The sequence below is a fragment of the Saccopteryx leptura genome, chromosome 6 (assembly GCF_036850995.1).
Source record: "Saccopteryx leptura isolate mSacLep1 chromosome 6, mSacLep1_pri_phased_curated, whole genome shotgun sequence".
Classification (NCBI taxonomy): domain Eukaryota; kingdom Metazoa; phylum Chordata; class Mammalia; order Chiroptera; family Emballonuridae; genus Saccopteryx; species Saccopteryx leptura.
The window spans coordinates 129,114,058-129,132,316 of NC_089508.1; the positions used below are offsets into that span (position 1 = coordinate 129,114,058).

Consider the following 18,259-nt stretch of genomic DNA (forward strand, 5'->3'; position numbering starts at 1 on the left):
TCTCACTGCCTCCCCATTTCCAACTTCAGAAAAATACAAAAAAAAAATAAATTAAAAAAAAAAAAAACCTGTCAAGTGCTGCCTTACCAGGAAGTTGTGCAGTGGGTAGGGTAGACTGGGACATGGAGGACCCAGGTTCGAAATCCCCAGGTTGCCAGTTTGAGCATAGGCTCACCAGCTTGAGCACAGGGTTGCTGACTTGAACATGGGATCACAGACACAACTCCATGGTTGCTGGCTTGAGCAAGGGGTCTCTCGCTCTGCTGTAGCCCCTGCCACCACCCTGGTCAAGGCACATGTGATAAAGTACTTGATGAACAACTAAGGTGTTACAACAAAGAATCGATGCTTCTCAACTCTCTCCCTTCCTGTCTGTCCCTATCTGTCCCTCTGACTTTCTCTCTGTCTCTATCAAAAAAAAAAAACAAAACACCACAAAACCTGTCAAGTGCTTGCCTTAGAATAACAGCCATTATTTTTTGCTTTTTGGGTTTTTTTACTGTGGTAAAATAGGCATAATATTTATCACTTTCAAAATTTCTAAATATACAATTCAGTAGTATTAAGTATATTCACAATGTTGGATAACCATCACCACTACCTATATACTCAAAACTTTTTCATCACCCCCAAAAGAAACTCCAACCATTAGATGATAATGCCCCCTTTCTATGTTCTCCCAAACCCTGGTACTCTACTTTCTGTCTCTATGAACTTGTGGATTCTAGGAACCTCCCATTAGTGGGATCATGCACTGGTCTTTCTGTGTCTGGCTCATTTCAATAAGCATAATGTTTTCAAAGACCATCCATACTGTAGCACATATCAAATTTTATTCCTTGTTAAGCCTGACTAATAAACACCCCATTTGGCCCTGGCCAGTTGGCTTAGTGGTAGAGTGCTGGCCCACATGTGGATGTCCTGGGTGCAATTCCTGGTCAGGACACAGAAGAGGAGCGACCATCTGCTTCTCTCCCCCTTCTCCCCCTCTCTTTCTCTCTCTCTCTCTCTCTCTCTCTCTCCCCCCCTCCCCCCACCTGCCGCAGCCATGGCTCAACTGGTTCTAGCACATCAGCCCTGGGCACTGAAGATGACTCTGTGGAGCCTCTACTTCATGTGCTAAAAATAGCTCAGTTGCAGCATGGCCCTAGACAGGCAGAGCATCAGCCCCAGATAGGGCTTGCCAAGTGGATCCCAGTTGGGGTACATGCAGGAGTCTGCCTCTCACTTGGAAAAGAAGAAAAAAAGTATATGTATATGTATAATACATGTGTATATGTATATATACATATATATATGTATATATACATACACACACACACACACACTCCACACTGTTTCTCTAGTCATCTGTCCACGGACATTGGGTTGGTTTCCCCTTTCAGCTCTTGTGAATAGCACTGCCATGACATGGACCCATTCCAGAGCCAGTTTTCACTTCTTCCGGCTCTACACCTAAGAGTGTGACTTCTGGGTCCCATGGAGAGTCTATGTTTAATGTTTTGAGAACATGCCAACTGTTTTCCTCAGTAACCCCACTACTTTACATTCCCACTGCCATCAGCAATGCTAACATCTCTTCTTTTCTTTTAATGTTTATTTAACTGAAGGGAGAGAGAGAAAGAAACATCTATCTGCTTCTGCATGTGCCCTGACTGGGTACTGAACCAGCACCTCTGCTTCCGGATGATTCTCTAACCCAGTGGTCCCCAACCCCCAGGCCGCAGACCAGTACCGGTCCATGGGCCATTTGGTACCAGTCCGCAGAGAAAGAATAAATAACTTACATTATTTCCATTTTATTTATATTTAAGTCTGAACGATGTTTTATTTTTTAAAAATGACCAAATTCCCTCTGTTACATTCGTCTAAGACTCACTCTTGACACTTGTCTCAGTCACGTGATACATTTATCCATCCCACCCTAAAGGCTGGTCCATGAAAATATTTTCTGACATTAAATCAGTCTGTGGTCCAAAAAAGGTTGGGGACCACTGCTCTAACCAACCGAGCTATCCAGCCACAGGGCTAACACTTTTTCTTTTCTTTCTTTAATTATAGACATCCTTGTAGGTAGGGCTGAGCCATGATTATCATCACAAGTTTTTCTTTTGTTTTCTTTTGTTTTTTTTGACAGAGACAGAGAGAGGGATAGATAGGGACAGACAGGAAGGGAGAGAGATGAGAAGCATCAATTCTTTGTTGCAGCACCTTAGTTGTTCATTGATTGCGTTCTCATATGTGTCTTGATTGAGGGTCTACAGCAGAGCGAGTGACCCCCTTGCTCAAGCTAGTGACCTTGGACTTCAGGCCAGCGACCTTTGGTCTCAACCCAACAACCACGGGGTCATGTCTATGATCCCAAGCTCAAGCCAGCCTTGGGGCTTCAAACCCGGGTCCTTTGCATTCCAGTCCAATGCTCTATCCACTGTGCCACCACCTGGCAGGCATCATAAGTTTTGATGTGGGCTTTTTACCAACATTTTCAGCACTGTACAGGCAGCATGACAACAATCAGAGGTTCTAATTTTCTTTACACTTTTTTGTTTGTTTTTTTCTTTTTATTTATGCATTTTAGAGAGAGAGCGAGCGAGAGAGACAGAAAACTAGGGTGGGGGGGAGGAGCAGGAAGCATCAACTCCCATATGTGCCTTGACCAGACAAGTACAGAGTTTTGAACCAGCAACCTCAGTGTTCCAGGTCGACGCTTTATCCATTGTGCCACCACAGGTCAGGCCAGTTCTAATTTTCAAGTTCAAGTGGTCCCAGCAATTTCATTTAAACATATTTCTAGTTGCTTTAATATTCTCACAAAATCATCATCAAAGCTAGCATTCATTTCCCAAGCTTGATATCAACTATGAAAGGAAATGACTCTTTGGGTAGTAAAGAAAAAAAAAATTAATGGTTTTCAATTTCTTTTTAGAGAGAGAGAGAGGCAGGGAGAAAGAGAGACAGAAACATTGAGCTGCTCCTGTACGTGACCTGACCAGGGAATTGAACCGGCAACCTCTGTGCTCTGGGACGATGCTCCACCCACCATCTGGCCAGGGCTTAACTTTTTAATTTATTGATCAATTTTTAGAGAGACAGAGAAAGGAAAGAAGAGAGAAGGGAGGGGCGGAAAGCACTTATTTGTTGTTCCACTCAGTCGTGCATTCATTGGTTGCTTCCCGTGTGTGCCCTGACCAGGAATTGAACCTACAACCTTGTCATTTTGAGATGGCACTCTTAACCAACTGGGCTAACCAGCCAGGGCTGAAGTTTTTAAAAAATATCTCTTATAACTTAATTCCAAATAATGCTGAGTTTTACCAATAAACAACATGGTACACTGTCATTCAGTTCAAGAAATTTCAGACAGTTTTTCTAAAACATTTAGAATTCTAATCTAAAAGGATTTATTTTTGAAAACAAAAGTATATTGGAGCCCTGGCCAGGTAGCACAGCTAGTGAAGTGGTTTTCAACCGCCAGTCCGACAGAAATCTCATGCCAGTCCATGCAAGAGTTAACCATCTTGATGTTGTCTGAAGATTATAGTCCCAATGATTACAGACTCTATAATCTTCTAATTTTTTTTAAATTCATTTTAGAGAGGAAAGGGAGAGACAGAGGAGAGACAGAAGGGGGGGAGGAGCTGGAAGCATCAACTCCCATATGTGCCTTGACCAGGCAAGCCCAGGGTTTCGAACCGGTGACCTCAGCATTTCCAGGTCAACGCTTTATCCACTGCGCCACCACAGGTCAGGCTCTATAATCTTACAACATCAGGATAGTTAACTTTTTCATGAACCCATATGAAATTTCTGGCAGACTGACAGTTGAAAACCACTGGGTGAGAGCATCATGACGATACACCAAGGTTGCAGGTTCAATCCCCGGACAGGGCACATACAAGAATCAACCAGTAAATGCCTAAACAAATGGAACAACAAATTGATGTTTTGCGCTCCCCCTCTCCCTCTCTCCTCTTCTCTTGCTAAAATCAGTAAGTTAAAAAAAAGGAACATGGCCTGACCTGTGGTGGTGCAATGGATAAAGCATCGACCTGGAATGCTGAGGTCGCTGTTTCGAAATGCTGCACTTACCTGGGGAAGGCACATATGGGAGTTGATGCTTCCTGCTCCTCCCCTTCTCTCTCTCTCTCTCTCTCTCTCTCTCTCTCTCCTCTCTAAAATGAATTAAAAGAGCCTGACCTGTGGTGGCGCAGTGGATAAAGCGTCGACCTGGAAATGCTGAGGTCGCCGGTTCAAAACCCTGGGCTTGCCTGGTCAAGGCACATATGGGAGTTGATGCTTCCTGCTCCTCCCTCCCCCTTCTCTCTCTATCTCATTCTCTCTCTTCTCTTAAAAAAAAAAAAAAAAGAAAAGAAAAAAACAAAAAGCAAAACAAAAAAAAAGAAGCATACTGGAAAACCTATATATTTTAGTCCTGCTAGTCTCTTACCTAGCAAGGAACACCATTTTCACTCCACTTGGATTTTTCCAGGCACAGAAGAACTAGAGTCTCAGTGAGAGAAACAGCTGTTTCCAGACAGAACTGTTTTATTGAGCTCGTGATTATGTCCAAAGTTTCAGGCCTTTCTCTAAGTAAATTTTTCTTCTTTTACGAATATAAGAAAGAGAAACATTGAGCCTAACCAGGTGGTGGCGCAGTGGATAGAGCGTCAAACTGGGATGTGGAGGACCCAAGTTCAAGACCCCGAGGTCGCCAGCTTGAGCATGGGTTCATCTAGTTTGAGCAAGGCTCACCAGCTTGGACCCAAGGTCTCTGGCTAGAGCAAGGGGTCACTCGGTCTGCTGTAGCCCCCCCCCCATCAAGGCACATGAGAAAGCAATCAATGAACAACTAAGGAGCCGCAACGAAGAATTGATGCTTCTCATCTCTCTCCCTTCCTGTCTTTCTGTCCCTATCTGTCCCTCTCTTTGACTTTCTCTGTCTCTACCACAAAAAAAAAAAAAAAAGAGAGAGAGAGAGAAACATTGAAAGTAGATAAAAGTAAAAGGGAGAAAAAAGATCTTGTTTCTGTAAATGTTTTCTTCCTCAAGTTTTGCACTAGTCAAGAGTTGAGAAAGAAAATCAAGTATAGCACAAGTACAGTCAAGAACACGAACAAAGCAAAGGTGTCACGAGAAAATTTTTTTTTTTTAACAGAGACAGAGAGAGAGTCAGAGAGAGGGATAAACAGGGACAGACAAACAGGAACGGAGAGATGAGAAGCATCAATCATAAGTTTTTCATTGCGCATTGCAACACCTTAGTTGTTCACTGATTGCTTTCTCATATGTGCCTTGACCGTGGGCCTTCAGCAGACCGAGTAACCCCTTGCTAGAGCCAGCAACCTTGGGTCCAAGCTGGTGAGCTTTTGCTCAAACCAGATGAGCCCGCGCTCAAGCTGGCAACCTCGGGGGTCTTGAACCTGGGTCCTCCGCATCCCAGTCCGATGCTCTATTCACTGCACCACTGCCTGGTCAGGCAGAAAAAAAAAAATTTTTAAAGCTGTAGTTTCATCCTAGTTACTGGTAGTGAAGTAGACCGTATATACTTCTTCATTAGGTTGATGATAATATTTAAAAAAATTAAACTCTATTTTTAGTTTTCAATAGAAAACTAAAGACTGGCCTGACCAGACAGTAGAGCAGTGGATAGAGCATCAACCTGGGACACTGAGGACTCAGGTTTGAAACCCCGAGATTGCCAGCTTGAGCACAGGCTCATCAGCTTGAGCACAGCATCACCAGCTTAAGCATGGGATCACAGATATGACCCCATGGTCGCTGGCTTGAGCCTAAGGTCGCTGGGTTGAGCAAAGTGGTCACTAGCTCGGAGGGAGCCTCCGAGTCAAGACAAGTATGAGAAAGCAATTGATGAACAACTGAAGTGCCACAACTACAAGTTGATGCTTCTCATCTCTCTCCCTTTCTGTCTGTTTCTGTATGTGTGTGTGTCTCTCTCAAGAAAAAAAAAGAAAACTAAAGACTGGTTTTATAAAAGCAAAAAGCAGATCTATGACATTTTGAGGTAGAGCCAGAGACCTATATGAACCCTCAAGTTCACTAACCCCACTGAAGCATAAAATATCTTTCACAAATAAATGTACAATAAGCAGCTAGGAACAATAGAGTCACAAGACTGTAGGGAAACATGTGAATGGCTAAAACGAGGAATTTTGACCCACAAATGCCAAGAGAGCGCTGTTTCTGGTTTATAGAAACACGTGGTTAAGACAGATGCAGCTTAGTAGAGAGAGTGCTGCATTTCATCAGACTGTGAGTCCCAACGCCGCATTCTTTGGTAAGTTTCTGAAAGCCTCAGAACACCATTCCTGTATCACAAAGAAAACCAGCCATCCTGAGCAAAACAACACCCACTTCATGGATTGAGTGAGGAATAAATAATTTCTTTTTAAATATTTTATTTATTTATTTTAGAGAGATGGGGAGAGGGAGAGGGAGAGGGAGAGAGAGGTGGAGGAGGAATAAGCATCAACTCACAGTAGTTGCCTCCCATATGTGCCTTGACCTGGCAAGCCCAGGGTTTCAACCCCGCGACCTCAGCACTCCAGGCCCACGCTCCATCCACTGTGCCACCACAGGTCAGGTGGAATAAATAATTTCAGTACGGTTTCACTCATTCTTCAGCAGACATATTTTGAAGTCTCACAATGCGCACAGAAGATGCAAAGAAGATGACATCCCTGTCCTCACTGTGCATAAGACATCCTCCTCCTTAGTGGGTACCCCACAATTGAAGAACTGCTTACAGAGAACTAAAGGGGAATTCTTCAAGAACAGAGACACACACACACACACACACACAAAAAAGAACAGAGACACCCCACCCCTGCCAGCCCATGCTGAAGAAGAACCTGGCACACTGCCACAGACAGTAAATGCTGTTGAATGAACAAACTTTCTTTCTGTTTATGATCTGGAATACCTTCCTTTCAGTCCACAATAACTTGAGAAGGAAAAGGGGTTGATACATAATAACAAGGAAGAGAGGTTGATACATAATAACCACCTCACTCACAGCAGGAGCAGAGATTCTTCAGGGCATCACTTAAGCATCTGGATAATAATTACATTATCATCCCACCACAGGATTCAGTATTGTTTGTCCTATAAACTACCCTCAACCCCCGTTTTTGAAACCCTGCAAAGGCTGTGTAAGTGGCTCCTTTATCCTCTGTAATGGTTACGTGGCAAAATAATAATTAAGTTTCAGAGGAGAGTTTTGAGGACACATATTTTAATACTGTGTTCACCAAAAATCTATTTCTTTTTTTTTTTTTTCCCCTGAAGCTGGAAACGGGGAGAGACAGTCAGACAGACTCCCGCATGCGCCCGACCGGGATCCACCCAGCACGCCCCTGGTGGGCGACGCTCTGCCCACCAGGGGGCGATGTTCTGCCCCTCCGGGGCATCGCTCTGCCGCAACCAGAGCCACTCTAGCGCCTGGGGCAGAGACCAAAGAGCCATCCCCAGCGCCCAGGCCATCTTTGCTCCAATGGAGCCTTGGCTGTGGGAGGGGAAGAGAGAGACAGAGAGGAAGGGGGGGGGGGGGAGTGGAGAAGCAAATGGGTGCTTCTCCTATGTGCCCTGGCCGGGAATCGAACCCGGGTCCCCCGCACACCAGGCCGACGCTCTACCGCTGAGCCAACCGGCCAGGGCCCACCAAAAACCTATTTCTAACTGAAAGGTAGGAACTTATTGTAACTCTCTGTTCCAGTCCCCACACCATCTCAGTTAGGTTCCCAAGAGCCTTTTTCAGCTTGACCAGTGGTGGTGAAGTAGAGCATAAACCTGGGACACTGAAGTCCCAGGTTCGAAACCCCTAAGTTGCTGGCTTGAGCTCAGGCTCACCAGCTTGAGCATGGGGTTGCCGGCTTGCGTGTCAAATCATAGATATGACCCCAAGGTTGCTGGCTTGATGTTCAAGGTCACTGGCTTGAGCAAGGGTTCACTGGCACAGCTGGTGCAACCCAATCAAGGCATGCATGAGAAGCGATCAATGAACAACTAAAGCGCCGCAACTACAAGTTGATGCTTCTCATCTCTCTCCTTTCCTGTCTTTCGTGCGCAAAAAAAGAAAAAAAGTCTTTTTCAAAATCAGATATGAAAATGCGGTACAGGCCCTCCGGCACTTAAGAGTACAGGCTAAACTCCCTGCTCTAGGAACATCTGCCCCTACTGCAGAGGAAGAGTAATAAAAAACAGTGATAGGGCATGGCCAGGTGAGTCCATCGATAAAGCATCAACCCCATGTACCAAAAGTCACAGGTTCAACCTCTAGTCAGGGCACGTAGGAGAAGCAACCAGTGAGTCCACAACTAAATGGAACAACTAAGTGAAACAACGAGTTGATGCTTGCCTTTCCCTCTCTTTTAAATCAATGGAAAAAATTCAAGTTAAAAAAACAAACCGGTGTCTGTTCCAGTGCCAGAAAAAAAGTGGAGGAGCTCTTCAGTGCAGGTGCATACAGGGAGAAACATGAGTGATTGGTCTGGAAAAAGGACCCCCATTTGTCCAAGACAACAGGGCAGACGGCACAACAGGTGGGGAGTGGCTGAAAAACCACTCTGGCAGTTTTAGAACCTGAACCAATAATCAGAGGTGGGGTCTGTGACATCTAGTCTTGACCCTGCAACGACCAAGCCACCCTGCTATAAAATGGGGCTTAATGTTTTATTTATTTATTTTTTTTTTTGGTATTTTTCTGAAGCTGGAAATGGGGAGAGACAGTCAGACAGACTCCCGCATGCGCCCGACCGGGATCCACCCGGCACGCCCACCAGGGGCTACGCTCTGCCCACCTAATGTTTTAAAAAAAAGAACTTGAAGTTATCCCAACATGACTATCTTTTCCAAGACAATAAAGGTATATATGAGTCTGAAAATGAGAGACTCAAAAATTCTAGCCTACGATGAGTTTGAACTATTTCATTTGTAAAAGAGTTCACCTGTTTTGTTTGTTCATTTGTTTGTTTTAAGTGAGAGGAGGGGAGATAGACAGACTTCACATGTGCCCCAAACGGGATCTACCCAGCAACCCCCTGTCTGGCACTGATGCTTAAGTCCACCAAGCTATCCTCAGAGCCTGGGGCCGACGCTCAAACCAACTGAGCCACTGGCTGCAGGAGAGGAAGAGAGACATAGGTGGAGAGGGAGGAGAAGAGAAGCAGACGGACGCTTGTCATGTGTGCTCTGACCAGAGATTGAACCTGGGACATCTGTATACCGGCTGGACACTCTGAGCCACTGAACCAACCTGCCAGGGCCTCAGCTCTGTTCAGAAGCAGGGTTCATCTTACTTTCTAATTCATTACTGAGTACTTCAAGTCAAATTCCTGCAACAAGACCTTCAGGTTCCTTAACATTCACAGAATTTAAGTCCAAGATCCCCAATACACTCAGGAAACTTTAAGAGTAAAATTTTCACATCCAGATGAGATTGTTACCTAGTTGCTAATTACAATCTCATTAACTACTGGCAAAAAAAAGAAAATGACAAGAATTCCTCATCTACCTCCTCCTCTCCTTTGCCTCCCTGGCAAGACCTCAACTTATGATAAATCACTTGGTCCTTGACATATGGCCACTTCCAGAGAAGCAGTTGACATTTAACATAAGACATGCGAGGCTGTGGGAAATGGGAAATTCTTGGCCACAAAAACCAGAATAAAACCCCTGCCCTTGGGGGGAAAAATACCAAAAAATCTCTTAAGCCTACTGCAAGGCAGTTAAATGTTTAGCTTTAGAAGATTCTATTATAAGAACACAGACCAGAACACAGAATTAGAACAGGTTTTTGAAAACTATAAGGCTGCAAGATCATTTTTTCTGGCATTCATAAGAATTGATGCTAAATGGCAGTCTCCAAGTTGAGTGTGACCCCCACTTCCTGTGGGACTAGTTTAAACTAACTAGGCTCTAAGATCTTCTGACTGTTCAGCCCTGGCCAGACAGTTTGTTCGTTAGTTTCATCCCAAAGCAGAGCTTGTGGGTTCAGTCTTGGGTCAGGGCACAAACAGAACAGAATGATGTTCCTGTTTCTCTATCTCTCTCTCGCTCTCCCTCTAAAATTAATAAACATTGTTTTGTTGTTTTTTTAAAATCAGAGCCACCAATTTTATTTTATTTCTTTTTAAGATTTTATTTATTGCCTGACCAGGCGGTAGCACAGTGGATAGAGCGTCGGAATGGGATGCGGAGGACCCCAGTTCAAGACCCCGAGGTCACTAGCTTGAGTGCGGGCTCATCTGGTTCGAGCAAAGCTCACCAGCTTGGACCCAAGGTCACTGGATTGAGCAAGGGGTCACTCAGTCTGCTGAAGGTCCACGGTCAAGGCACATATGAGAAAGCAATCAATGAACAACTAAGGTGTTACAACGAAAAACTAATGATTGATGCTTCTCATCTCTCTCTGTTCCTGTCTGTCCCTATCTATCCCTCTCTCTGACTCTCTGTCTCTGTAAAAAATTAAGTTTTTTTTTTGTTTTTTTTTGTTTTTTCCTGAAGCTGGAAACGGGGAGAGACAGTCAGACAGACTCCCGCATGCGCCCGACTGGGATCCACCCAGCATGCCCACCAGGGGCGATGCTCTGCCCACCAGGGGGCGACCAGAGCTACTCTAGCACCTGGGGCAGAGGCCAAGGAGCCATCTCCAGCGCCCGGGCCATCTTTGCTCCAATGGAGCCTTGGCTGTGGGAGGGGAAGAGAGAGACAGAGAGGAAGGGGGCAGGGGGGAGAAGCAAATGGGCGCTTCTCCTATGTGCCCTGGCCGGGAATCGAACCCAGGTCCCCCGCACGCCAGGCCGACGCAGTATTTTTTTTTTAATTTTAAAAAAATATCCTGTCCATCAATTTTGCAAGGAGAGGAGAGAGGGAGGGGAGAGGAATGTGAAGTATCAACTCAGAGTTGCTTCACTTCAGCTGTTCACTGATTGCTTGTCATATGTGCCCTGACTGGGCAAGCCCAGGGTTCTGAACCCATTACCTCACCTCAGCACTCCCGGTGGACACTCCATTCACAGCATCACCACAAGCCAGGCAAGGAACAAATTTTTGCCCTGGAAAGATAGCTCAGTTGGTTAGAGTGTCATCCTGATACGCAAAGGTTGCCATTTCGTTCCTGGTCAGGGCACATGAAGGAACAGATCAATGTTTCTGTCTCTCTCTCTCTCTAAAACCAATAAATAAGTTTTAAAAAATTAAAGGCCCTGGCTGGTTGGCTCAGCAGTAGAGCATTGGCCCGGCATGTGGAAGTCCCATTCCCAGCCAGGGCACATAGAAGCACCCATCTGCTTCTTCCCCCTTCCCCCTCTCCTTTCTCTTTTTTTTTAATTTTTTTTTATTTTTTAAATATTTTATTCAATTTTCAGAGAGGAGAGAGAAAGAGAAAGAGGGAGAGAGAGAGAGAGAAGGAGGGAAGAGCAGGAAGCATCAACTCCCATATGTGCCTCAACCAGGTAAGTCCAGGTTTCGAACCGGCGACCTCAGTGTTCCAGGTTGACACTTTATCCACTGCGCCACCACAGGTCAGGCTCTCCTTTCTCTCAATCTCTCTCTTCCCCTCCTTTAGCCAAGGCTCCACTGGACAAAGTTGGTCCGGACTCTGAGGATGGCTCCATGGTCTCTGCCTCAGGTGCTGGAATGGCTCTGGTTGCAATGGAGCAACGTCCCCTAGTGGGCATCCCGGGTGGATCCCAGTCGGGCACATGCAGGAGGAGTCTGTCTCTCTGCCTCCTCACTTCTCACTTCAGAAAAATACAAAATAAATAAATTAATTAATTAATTAAAATTAAAAGATATTTTAAGAAGCATCATCAAAACCAAACACATATATCAGTATTAAAACCTGAAAAATTAGCTTTTACATACCCACATGGGCATCTCAGTAAACTGGCTAACTACTCCCCAAGAAGTTATGCAGTATATAACAGAGGAAGCATTTGCAATTGAGGCAGAGTGACTGGAAATCATGACTCTGTGACTTCTTACCTATGTGTCCTTGGGCAATTTCCTTCTCTCAGTCTGAGTTTTCTTGTTTGCAAAATGAGGTAATAACTCCCATCTTAGGAGGATTAATTGCATGTGACATACCCAGCACAGAGCCTGACTCAAAGCAGCTCAGGAAACAGTTACCGTTATTACTCTGTTGTTACTCATGGAAGCTCCTTTAAAGCCAAAGCATACTTTTTCCAGCAATTTAACTGCAGGCTCTATAATTGAGAACTGCAAAAGTAACACACAGCAAATAACATCGAAGTTACAAATGAGGGTTTGGTATAAGATCAGTTTAACACACGCCTAGATAGGAAAAGAGATTATAAAAATAATAATGATGACCTTCAACGCATATCAAAATGAACAACGTCCTGATGCTTGTAAGTCATTCTAAAAGGAGACAGATGCTGTCTGTGTACAAATCACACACAGGATTGCTGCTTTCACTCATTCCCAAAGTGTTTCCTGAATGTCCATCAACTGCCAGCCATCCTACTAGGCAGTGTGCATATAATGGTAAGCAAAAGCAGACACCGTGCCACTCCCCATGGAGTTTCTGGTCACACAATCTCACAGAGGATAAACATGTGATCAGTGGTGTAAAGGATGGCATGGTACCAGAGATCTAACCTAACTGGGGACATCAAGTCAGGCCTTCCGGAGAAAGAGAAAACTCACAACGGAAGGATAAAGAGGGAGTGGGGGGAGGGAGGGTTTCCAGACAGAGCAAAGCAGCTGCTGCCAAGACCCTACAGACTTGGTTCTCAAATTCTTTTGTGCGTGTGTGTGTGTGTGTGTGTGGCAGAGACAGAGAGAGTCAGAGAGAGGGACAGTCAGACAGGAAGGGAGAGAGATGAGAAACATCAGTTCTTCATTATGGCTCCTTAGTTGTTCATTGATTGATTTCTCATATGTGCCTTAACCTGGGGGGCAGGGGGTTGTCTACAGCCCACCGAGTGACCCCTTGCTCGGAGGGCGACCTTGGGCTCCAGCTGGTGAGCCTTGCTCAAACCAGATGAGCCCGTGCTCAAGCTGGCAACCTCGGGGTCTTGAACCTGGGTCCTCCACATCCCAGTCCGACTCTATCCACTGCACTCCGGCCTGGTCAGGCTCAAACTTTTTGAAGTCGGAGCACATTTAAAATCCTACAAATAATTGTAGGCGCACTATATACAAATTTCTGAGAAATGTTATAATAATTAAGTCAAATATTAAAGAAAAAATATATAAAGTCCAAGCGTGCTTTTATGGTAATTAAATTAAATAAATATAACAAAATTAAATTTATTGACATTAAAACATTTTTATGTTACATTTTTTGAGTTATGCTTTTTAGAATTCATAGAAAAGAGGGGTTAAAAAAATTTTTTAGCCCTGGCCGGTTGGCTCAGCGGTAGAGCGTCGGCCTAGCGTGCGGAGGACCCGGGTTCGATTCCCGGCCAGGGCACATAGGAGAAGCGCCCATTTGCTTCTCCACCCCTCCGCTGCGCCTTCCTCTCTGTCTCTCTCTTCTCCTCCCGCAGCCAAGGCTCCATTGGAGCAAAGATGGCCCGGGCGCTGGGGATGGCTCTGGTCGCAACATGGCGACGCCCAGGATGGGCAGAGCGTCGCCCCCTGGTGGGCAGAGCATCGCCCCATGGTGGGCGTGCCGGGTGGATCCCAGTGGGGCGCATGAGGGAGTCTGTCTGACTGTCTCTCCCTGTTTCCAGCTTCAGAAAAATGCAAAAAAAAAAAAAAATTTTTTTAAAGACAAAAAAGTTATTTTGTATATATATAAATACATTCTTAGTAAGATTTAGTAAATTGGCAGGTCCCAGCTCAAATGTGTTGTTTTTTCATTCTTGTGTTTATGAGAAACATGAGCCTGATGTGTGCTAGTGATTTCTTCAATGTTTGGACATAGCCTGACCAGGCGGTGGCACAGTAGATAGAGCGTCGAACTGGAATGTGGAGGATCCAGGTTCGAAACCCAGAGGTTGCCAGCTTGAGTGTGGCTCATCTGGTTTGAGAAGGCTCACCAGCTTGAGCCCAAGGTCGTTAGCTTGAGCAAAGGGTCACTCGGTCTGCTATAGCCTCCCCGCCCCCGTCAAAGCACATATGAGAAAGCGATCAATGAACAACTAAGGAACTGCAAGGAAGAATTGATATTTCTCATCTCTGTCCCATCCTGTCTGTCTGTCCCTATCTGTCCCTCTTTCTGACTCTGTCTCTGCCACACACACACACACAAAAAATAATAATAATAATAAAAATAAAATGTTTGGGCATATATCTGAAAGACAAACTCTCATTTCCTTGTCAATACATTGAAGAATTCCTCTCTTTTTACTCTTAATTGTGTTGAGTGCAGAAAACCCCCACCACACATATCATCTTAACTTTACACCAAACAAAGGAAAGAAGAAACTTGCCTCCAGTCTTTCCCGAAAACATGGGGTACTGTAAACAACCCAGCACCACAGTTAAACAGCCTTTTTCAACCTAATCAAGCAAGGGAGGTGGGGGGTTGGGCAGACACTCAGCTTACAGCCAATTCCCCACCCCTCTGTCCCACAAAATTCTATCCACTGCGCCACCGCCTGGTCAGGCAAAAGGCTAAGTTTTTTTTTTTTGTTTGTTTGTTTTTAATTTTTATTTATTCATTTTAGAGAGGAGAGAGAGAGAGAGAGACAGAAGAGAGAGACAGGGGGGAGGAGCTGGAAGCATCAACTCCCATATGTGCCTTGACCAGGCAAGCCCAGGGTTTCGAACCAGCGACCTCAGCATTTCCAGGTCGACGCTTTTATCCACTGCGCCACCACAGGTCAGGTCCCACACCTCTGTCCCACAAAATTCTAAACTCCAAAATCCCTGTTGGTTTTTTGGTCCCCAACAGGCACATATTTCTCTGGAATACCATAGGGCGCACCTGGAAATCTTCTAGGGCAGTGGTCCTCAACCTTTTTTGGGCCACGGACTGGTTTAATGTCAGAAAATATTTTCACTGACCGGCCTTTAGGGTGGGACAGATAAATGCACAAAATAAAATTATGCGACCGGCGTAAAAACTGTATTTTTAAATATAATTGTCGAACTTACGAGACAAGCATCAAGAGTGAGTCTTAGACAGATATAACAGAGGGAATCTGGTCATTTTTAAAAAATAAAACATCGTTCAGACTTAAATATAAATAAAATGGAAATAATGTAAGTTATTTATTCTTTCTCTGCGGACCGGTACCAAATGGCCCACTGACCGGTACCGGTCCACGGCCCAGGGGTTGGGGACCACTGTTCTAGGGTGGACCAGTGCGCCCTGGCACACATTTTGAGAACCACTGCCCTACAGCAAGGAGGAAATTGACAAGAGGCAAGATCAAAAGGCCCTAGTGCCTGGAGCCAAGATGAGGTGTGAGAATTAGCCAGGGCTCTTCAAAGACCATACTCAAAAGTTGTAAGGACTACAAGAGCAATGAAAAGAGCCACAAAAGGGTTTTAGAAATGCCTGTTTGGCCAGTGGTGAGGGGTGGGGGGTGGGGGGTGGAGTGGTAGGTAGTCCAAAGGGAAGATGCAATCAGATCTACAGTTTGCCTCCTGTTTCTGGAACAAGAGCTAAGGCATGCAGACAGGGTAAGCAGGAAACAGAAGTTCTGTTGGGATGCGATAGAACAGCTTGAGGACTACAGCAGTGGAAGAGGTCGTGGAAGGAGTCAAAGAATTTGAGAGATATTCAGAAACACTTGTCTAATGTCTAATGTGTAACAACATACAGGGGGTTGAGAGAGAGCAGCACTCAATAAAACTGGGTTTCTGCTGCACATGGCTGTATGGGAGACAGAATCCCCCCATTTAGGAGGGATCTGCCCCAAAAACATTGGTAAGGCAATTTCCACACCCCAAAAAGAGCCAAAATGCATTTCAATTTTGCCTTAAACCTGTTGGATCCCCTACTTTACTTTTGAAATAGGGTCCCAAAAGATTTTTTTTTTAAACTATTTTCAAAAATCAAACTGACTCTCAAAAAGGACAAGAGTTTTCCATCATTGAAGATATTTTAAAGATTCTGCCACAACTTTGAAATAAACTCCAAACAAGCTCTAAAACTGGTTTGAGCAACAGGCTAGCATTATGGAATGAATGTGTCATTTCCTATAATCACTACTTAGATAAGACTAGCACACATTTGCTGCTGAATTTAAATAGTTTAAAGAAGTACCCTTATGGAATAGTAAAGTAAAATGTGAAATTTCATCAGGCACTACAATAATGGAAACTATGAGGCCTGGAACTAGACTGCTTTTATATTTCAAGATTTTGAAATGCCAGCAGAAAACATTGTATTTCGTAGGAAAAGATATGATTATAAAAATAACAAACATACCCATAGCTCCTTGATCTTAATATACAAATATTTTGTTTCCATCCAGTCCTTAATACCTGTCACATTCATTCCATGTAAAAGATTTTTACTAAACATAGTTTATCAGCATTCAAGTATATCAATACTTGAATATTTGTTTACCTTGGTTTTAATTTTTTAAAATTTGCAACCTAATGCCATTTTCACAGTGAAATATTGACATCATTAAGTCTTGGAAACCCTAGAAATTTCCAATCTGATTAACCACTCCTTTCCCCCCCCCCCCCCCAAAAAAAAAAGAAGTGAGAGTTTTGCCCCGTTAAAATCAACCTAACACATCACACCTTAGAATTCAAGATTCCTTAAATTCTGGCCGGATGGGCTCCTTGGCCCGCTGCCTGCACTAGGCCCTGACTAGCATTTTATGAACGCTCCAAGTGCAGTTACCAACATGTTGCCACCGCTCATAGGGAGCAGCAGAGTTATTTTTCCTCCCCACCCCACCCCCATGCTGATTTTATCTCAAAGAATCCAAAGGCAAGACTGTGGTCTGAGGCCAAATATGAAAAATGTCATCTCCACAGATAAAGAGAACAGGGTTTTTAAACAATCAGCCCACGAACCAGTATTAGCTTGTAAAACCAGACTTGTCTTCCCACTAGAGACTGTACTATCCAGTGCGGTTCTTGGAAACAAGGGCTGGAGAGTTCGAAGTGGGTGCATGCACATCTTATTGAAGATTTTTTTATTAAAACGTGGAATCGGACGTGCGGCACGGCTCTGTGTGAGTCCAGCTAAGCCTGGGCACCGGCAGTGCCAGTAAACAGGGAAGAAGGTGTGGCCCCTGCCCATCCCGCAGAACCGTGCGCGAGGGAGTTGGAAAGGCCCGGCTCTCCTCTACACAAGCCCTCGGAGTGACACCTCAAGCCACTTCCTTCTGAGAAATGATGGTCACGAGCGGGAAGGGACAATGGAGCTCCGAGTTGGCTCCGGAAAGATGGAAACCGGAATAGGACGGGGTCGGGAAGTAGGCGTCCGGACAAGGCGGCGCAGACCCGGGGAGGCCTGGCGCAACTACTCTGCGCCTCGCGGGGCCCTGCGCGAACCGGACCCTCCCGGCCAGGAAGGCGCGGCCCGGGCAGAGGCGCAGCAAGGAGGCCGCAGTACAGAGCCCTGCGACGCGGGCCACGGGCGGCAGGGCGCGGCTCGGAGCCCGGGCCTCCGACACGCCCCCCGTCCCCGCTTACCTGCTCTTCCTCCGGAGTCAGCTGTGGTGCCATGTCGGCTTGGGGCGCGGTCGCGGGCTCCATGCCGCCACGGACACGCCGGCCCGGCGCCCCGCTCAGCAGCGCGGGGCCGGCTAGTGCATGCCGCTTAGCCCGCGGCCCGGCGTTGGTTCGCCGCCCTCGCGCGCTCCCCTGCGCTCCCGGAACCCGGCGCGGGCGGCGCTGCGGCACCCGGCAAAGGGGCGGAGGAAACACGAAAGGCCGCGGCCTCGTCAGCGCCGCTGCTCTGACGCCGCGCGGGCTCCCGCGGGGGACACAGGGAGACGACCGCACAACGCGCCCCGGGCCAGACTAGAGGCCGCCCCCGTGGCCGCGCGAGTCCCCCGCGGCTCCATGGGGAAACTGCGCGTCTCGGCCGCTGAGTGGCGGGCGGCCGGGAGGGGGCAGCAGAGAGCGGAGGATGGGGGCGGAGGCAAGCTCCACGCGAGAGGGGGGAACGCGGCCTTGAGTGCGCGCCGCTGACGGCGCCACGCGGGACCGCGGCGTCCTGTCTGGCGGCCCTGGCGTGTGCAGCGAGAGCCGCTGCCAGGGTTGCCTGCTCGGATCCGGGAGCGGATGCGGAGCGGCGGACCGACCGCCGGGTCACACTGGGTTGGACTGAGCCGCGCCCGGAATTCGTCACGGG

General features: G+C 46.3%; 1 protein-coding gene across 3 annotated transcripts in view; it reads right to left on the minus strand.

Annotated features, from left to right (window-relative positions):
* PTPN9 (protein tyrosine phosphatase non-receptor type 9) overlaps positions 1–18,259 on the minus strand; it is a 98,236-nt gene that overhangs the window by 79,222 nt on the left and 755 nt on the right. The window contains exon 1 of one of the 3 annotated variants that reach the window (XM_066342922.1): positions 17,596–17,799. The exons of 1 other annotated variant lie outside the window; for it this stretch is intronic. In XM_066342922.1, the coding sequence (XP_066199019.1) occupies positions 17,596–17,658 (63 nt within the window). In that variant the 5' untranslated portion in view covers positions 17,659–17,799. Of the gene's footprint in view, positions 1–17,595; positions 17,800–18,259 lie in introns of those variants that run through there. One more of the 3 variants, XM_066342924.1, reaches the window with a different exon arrangement.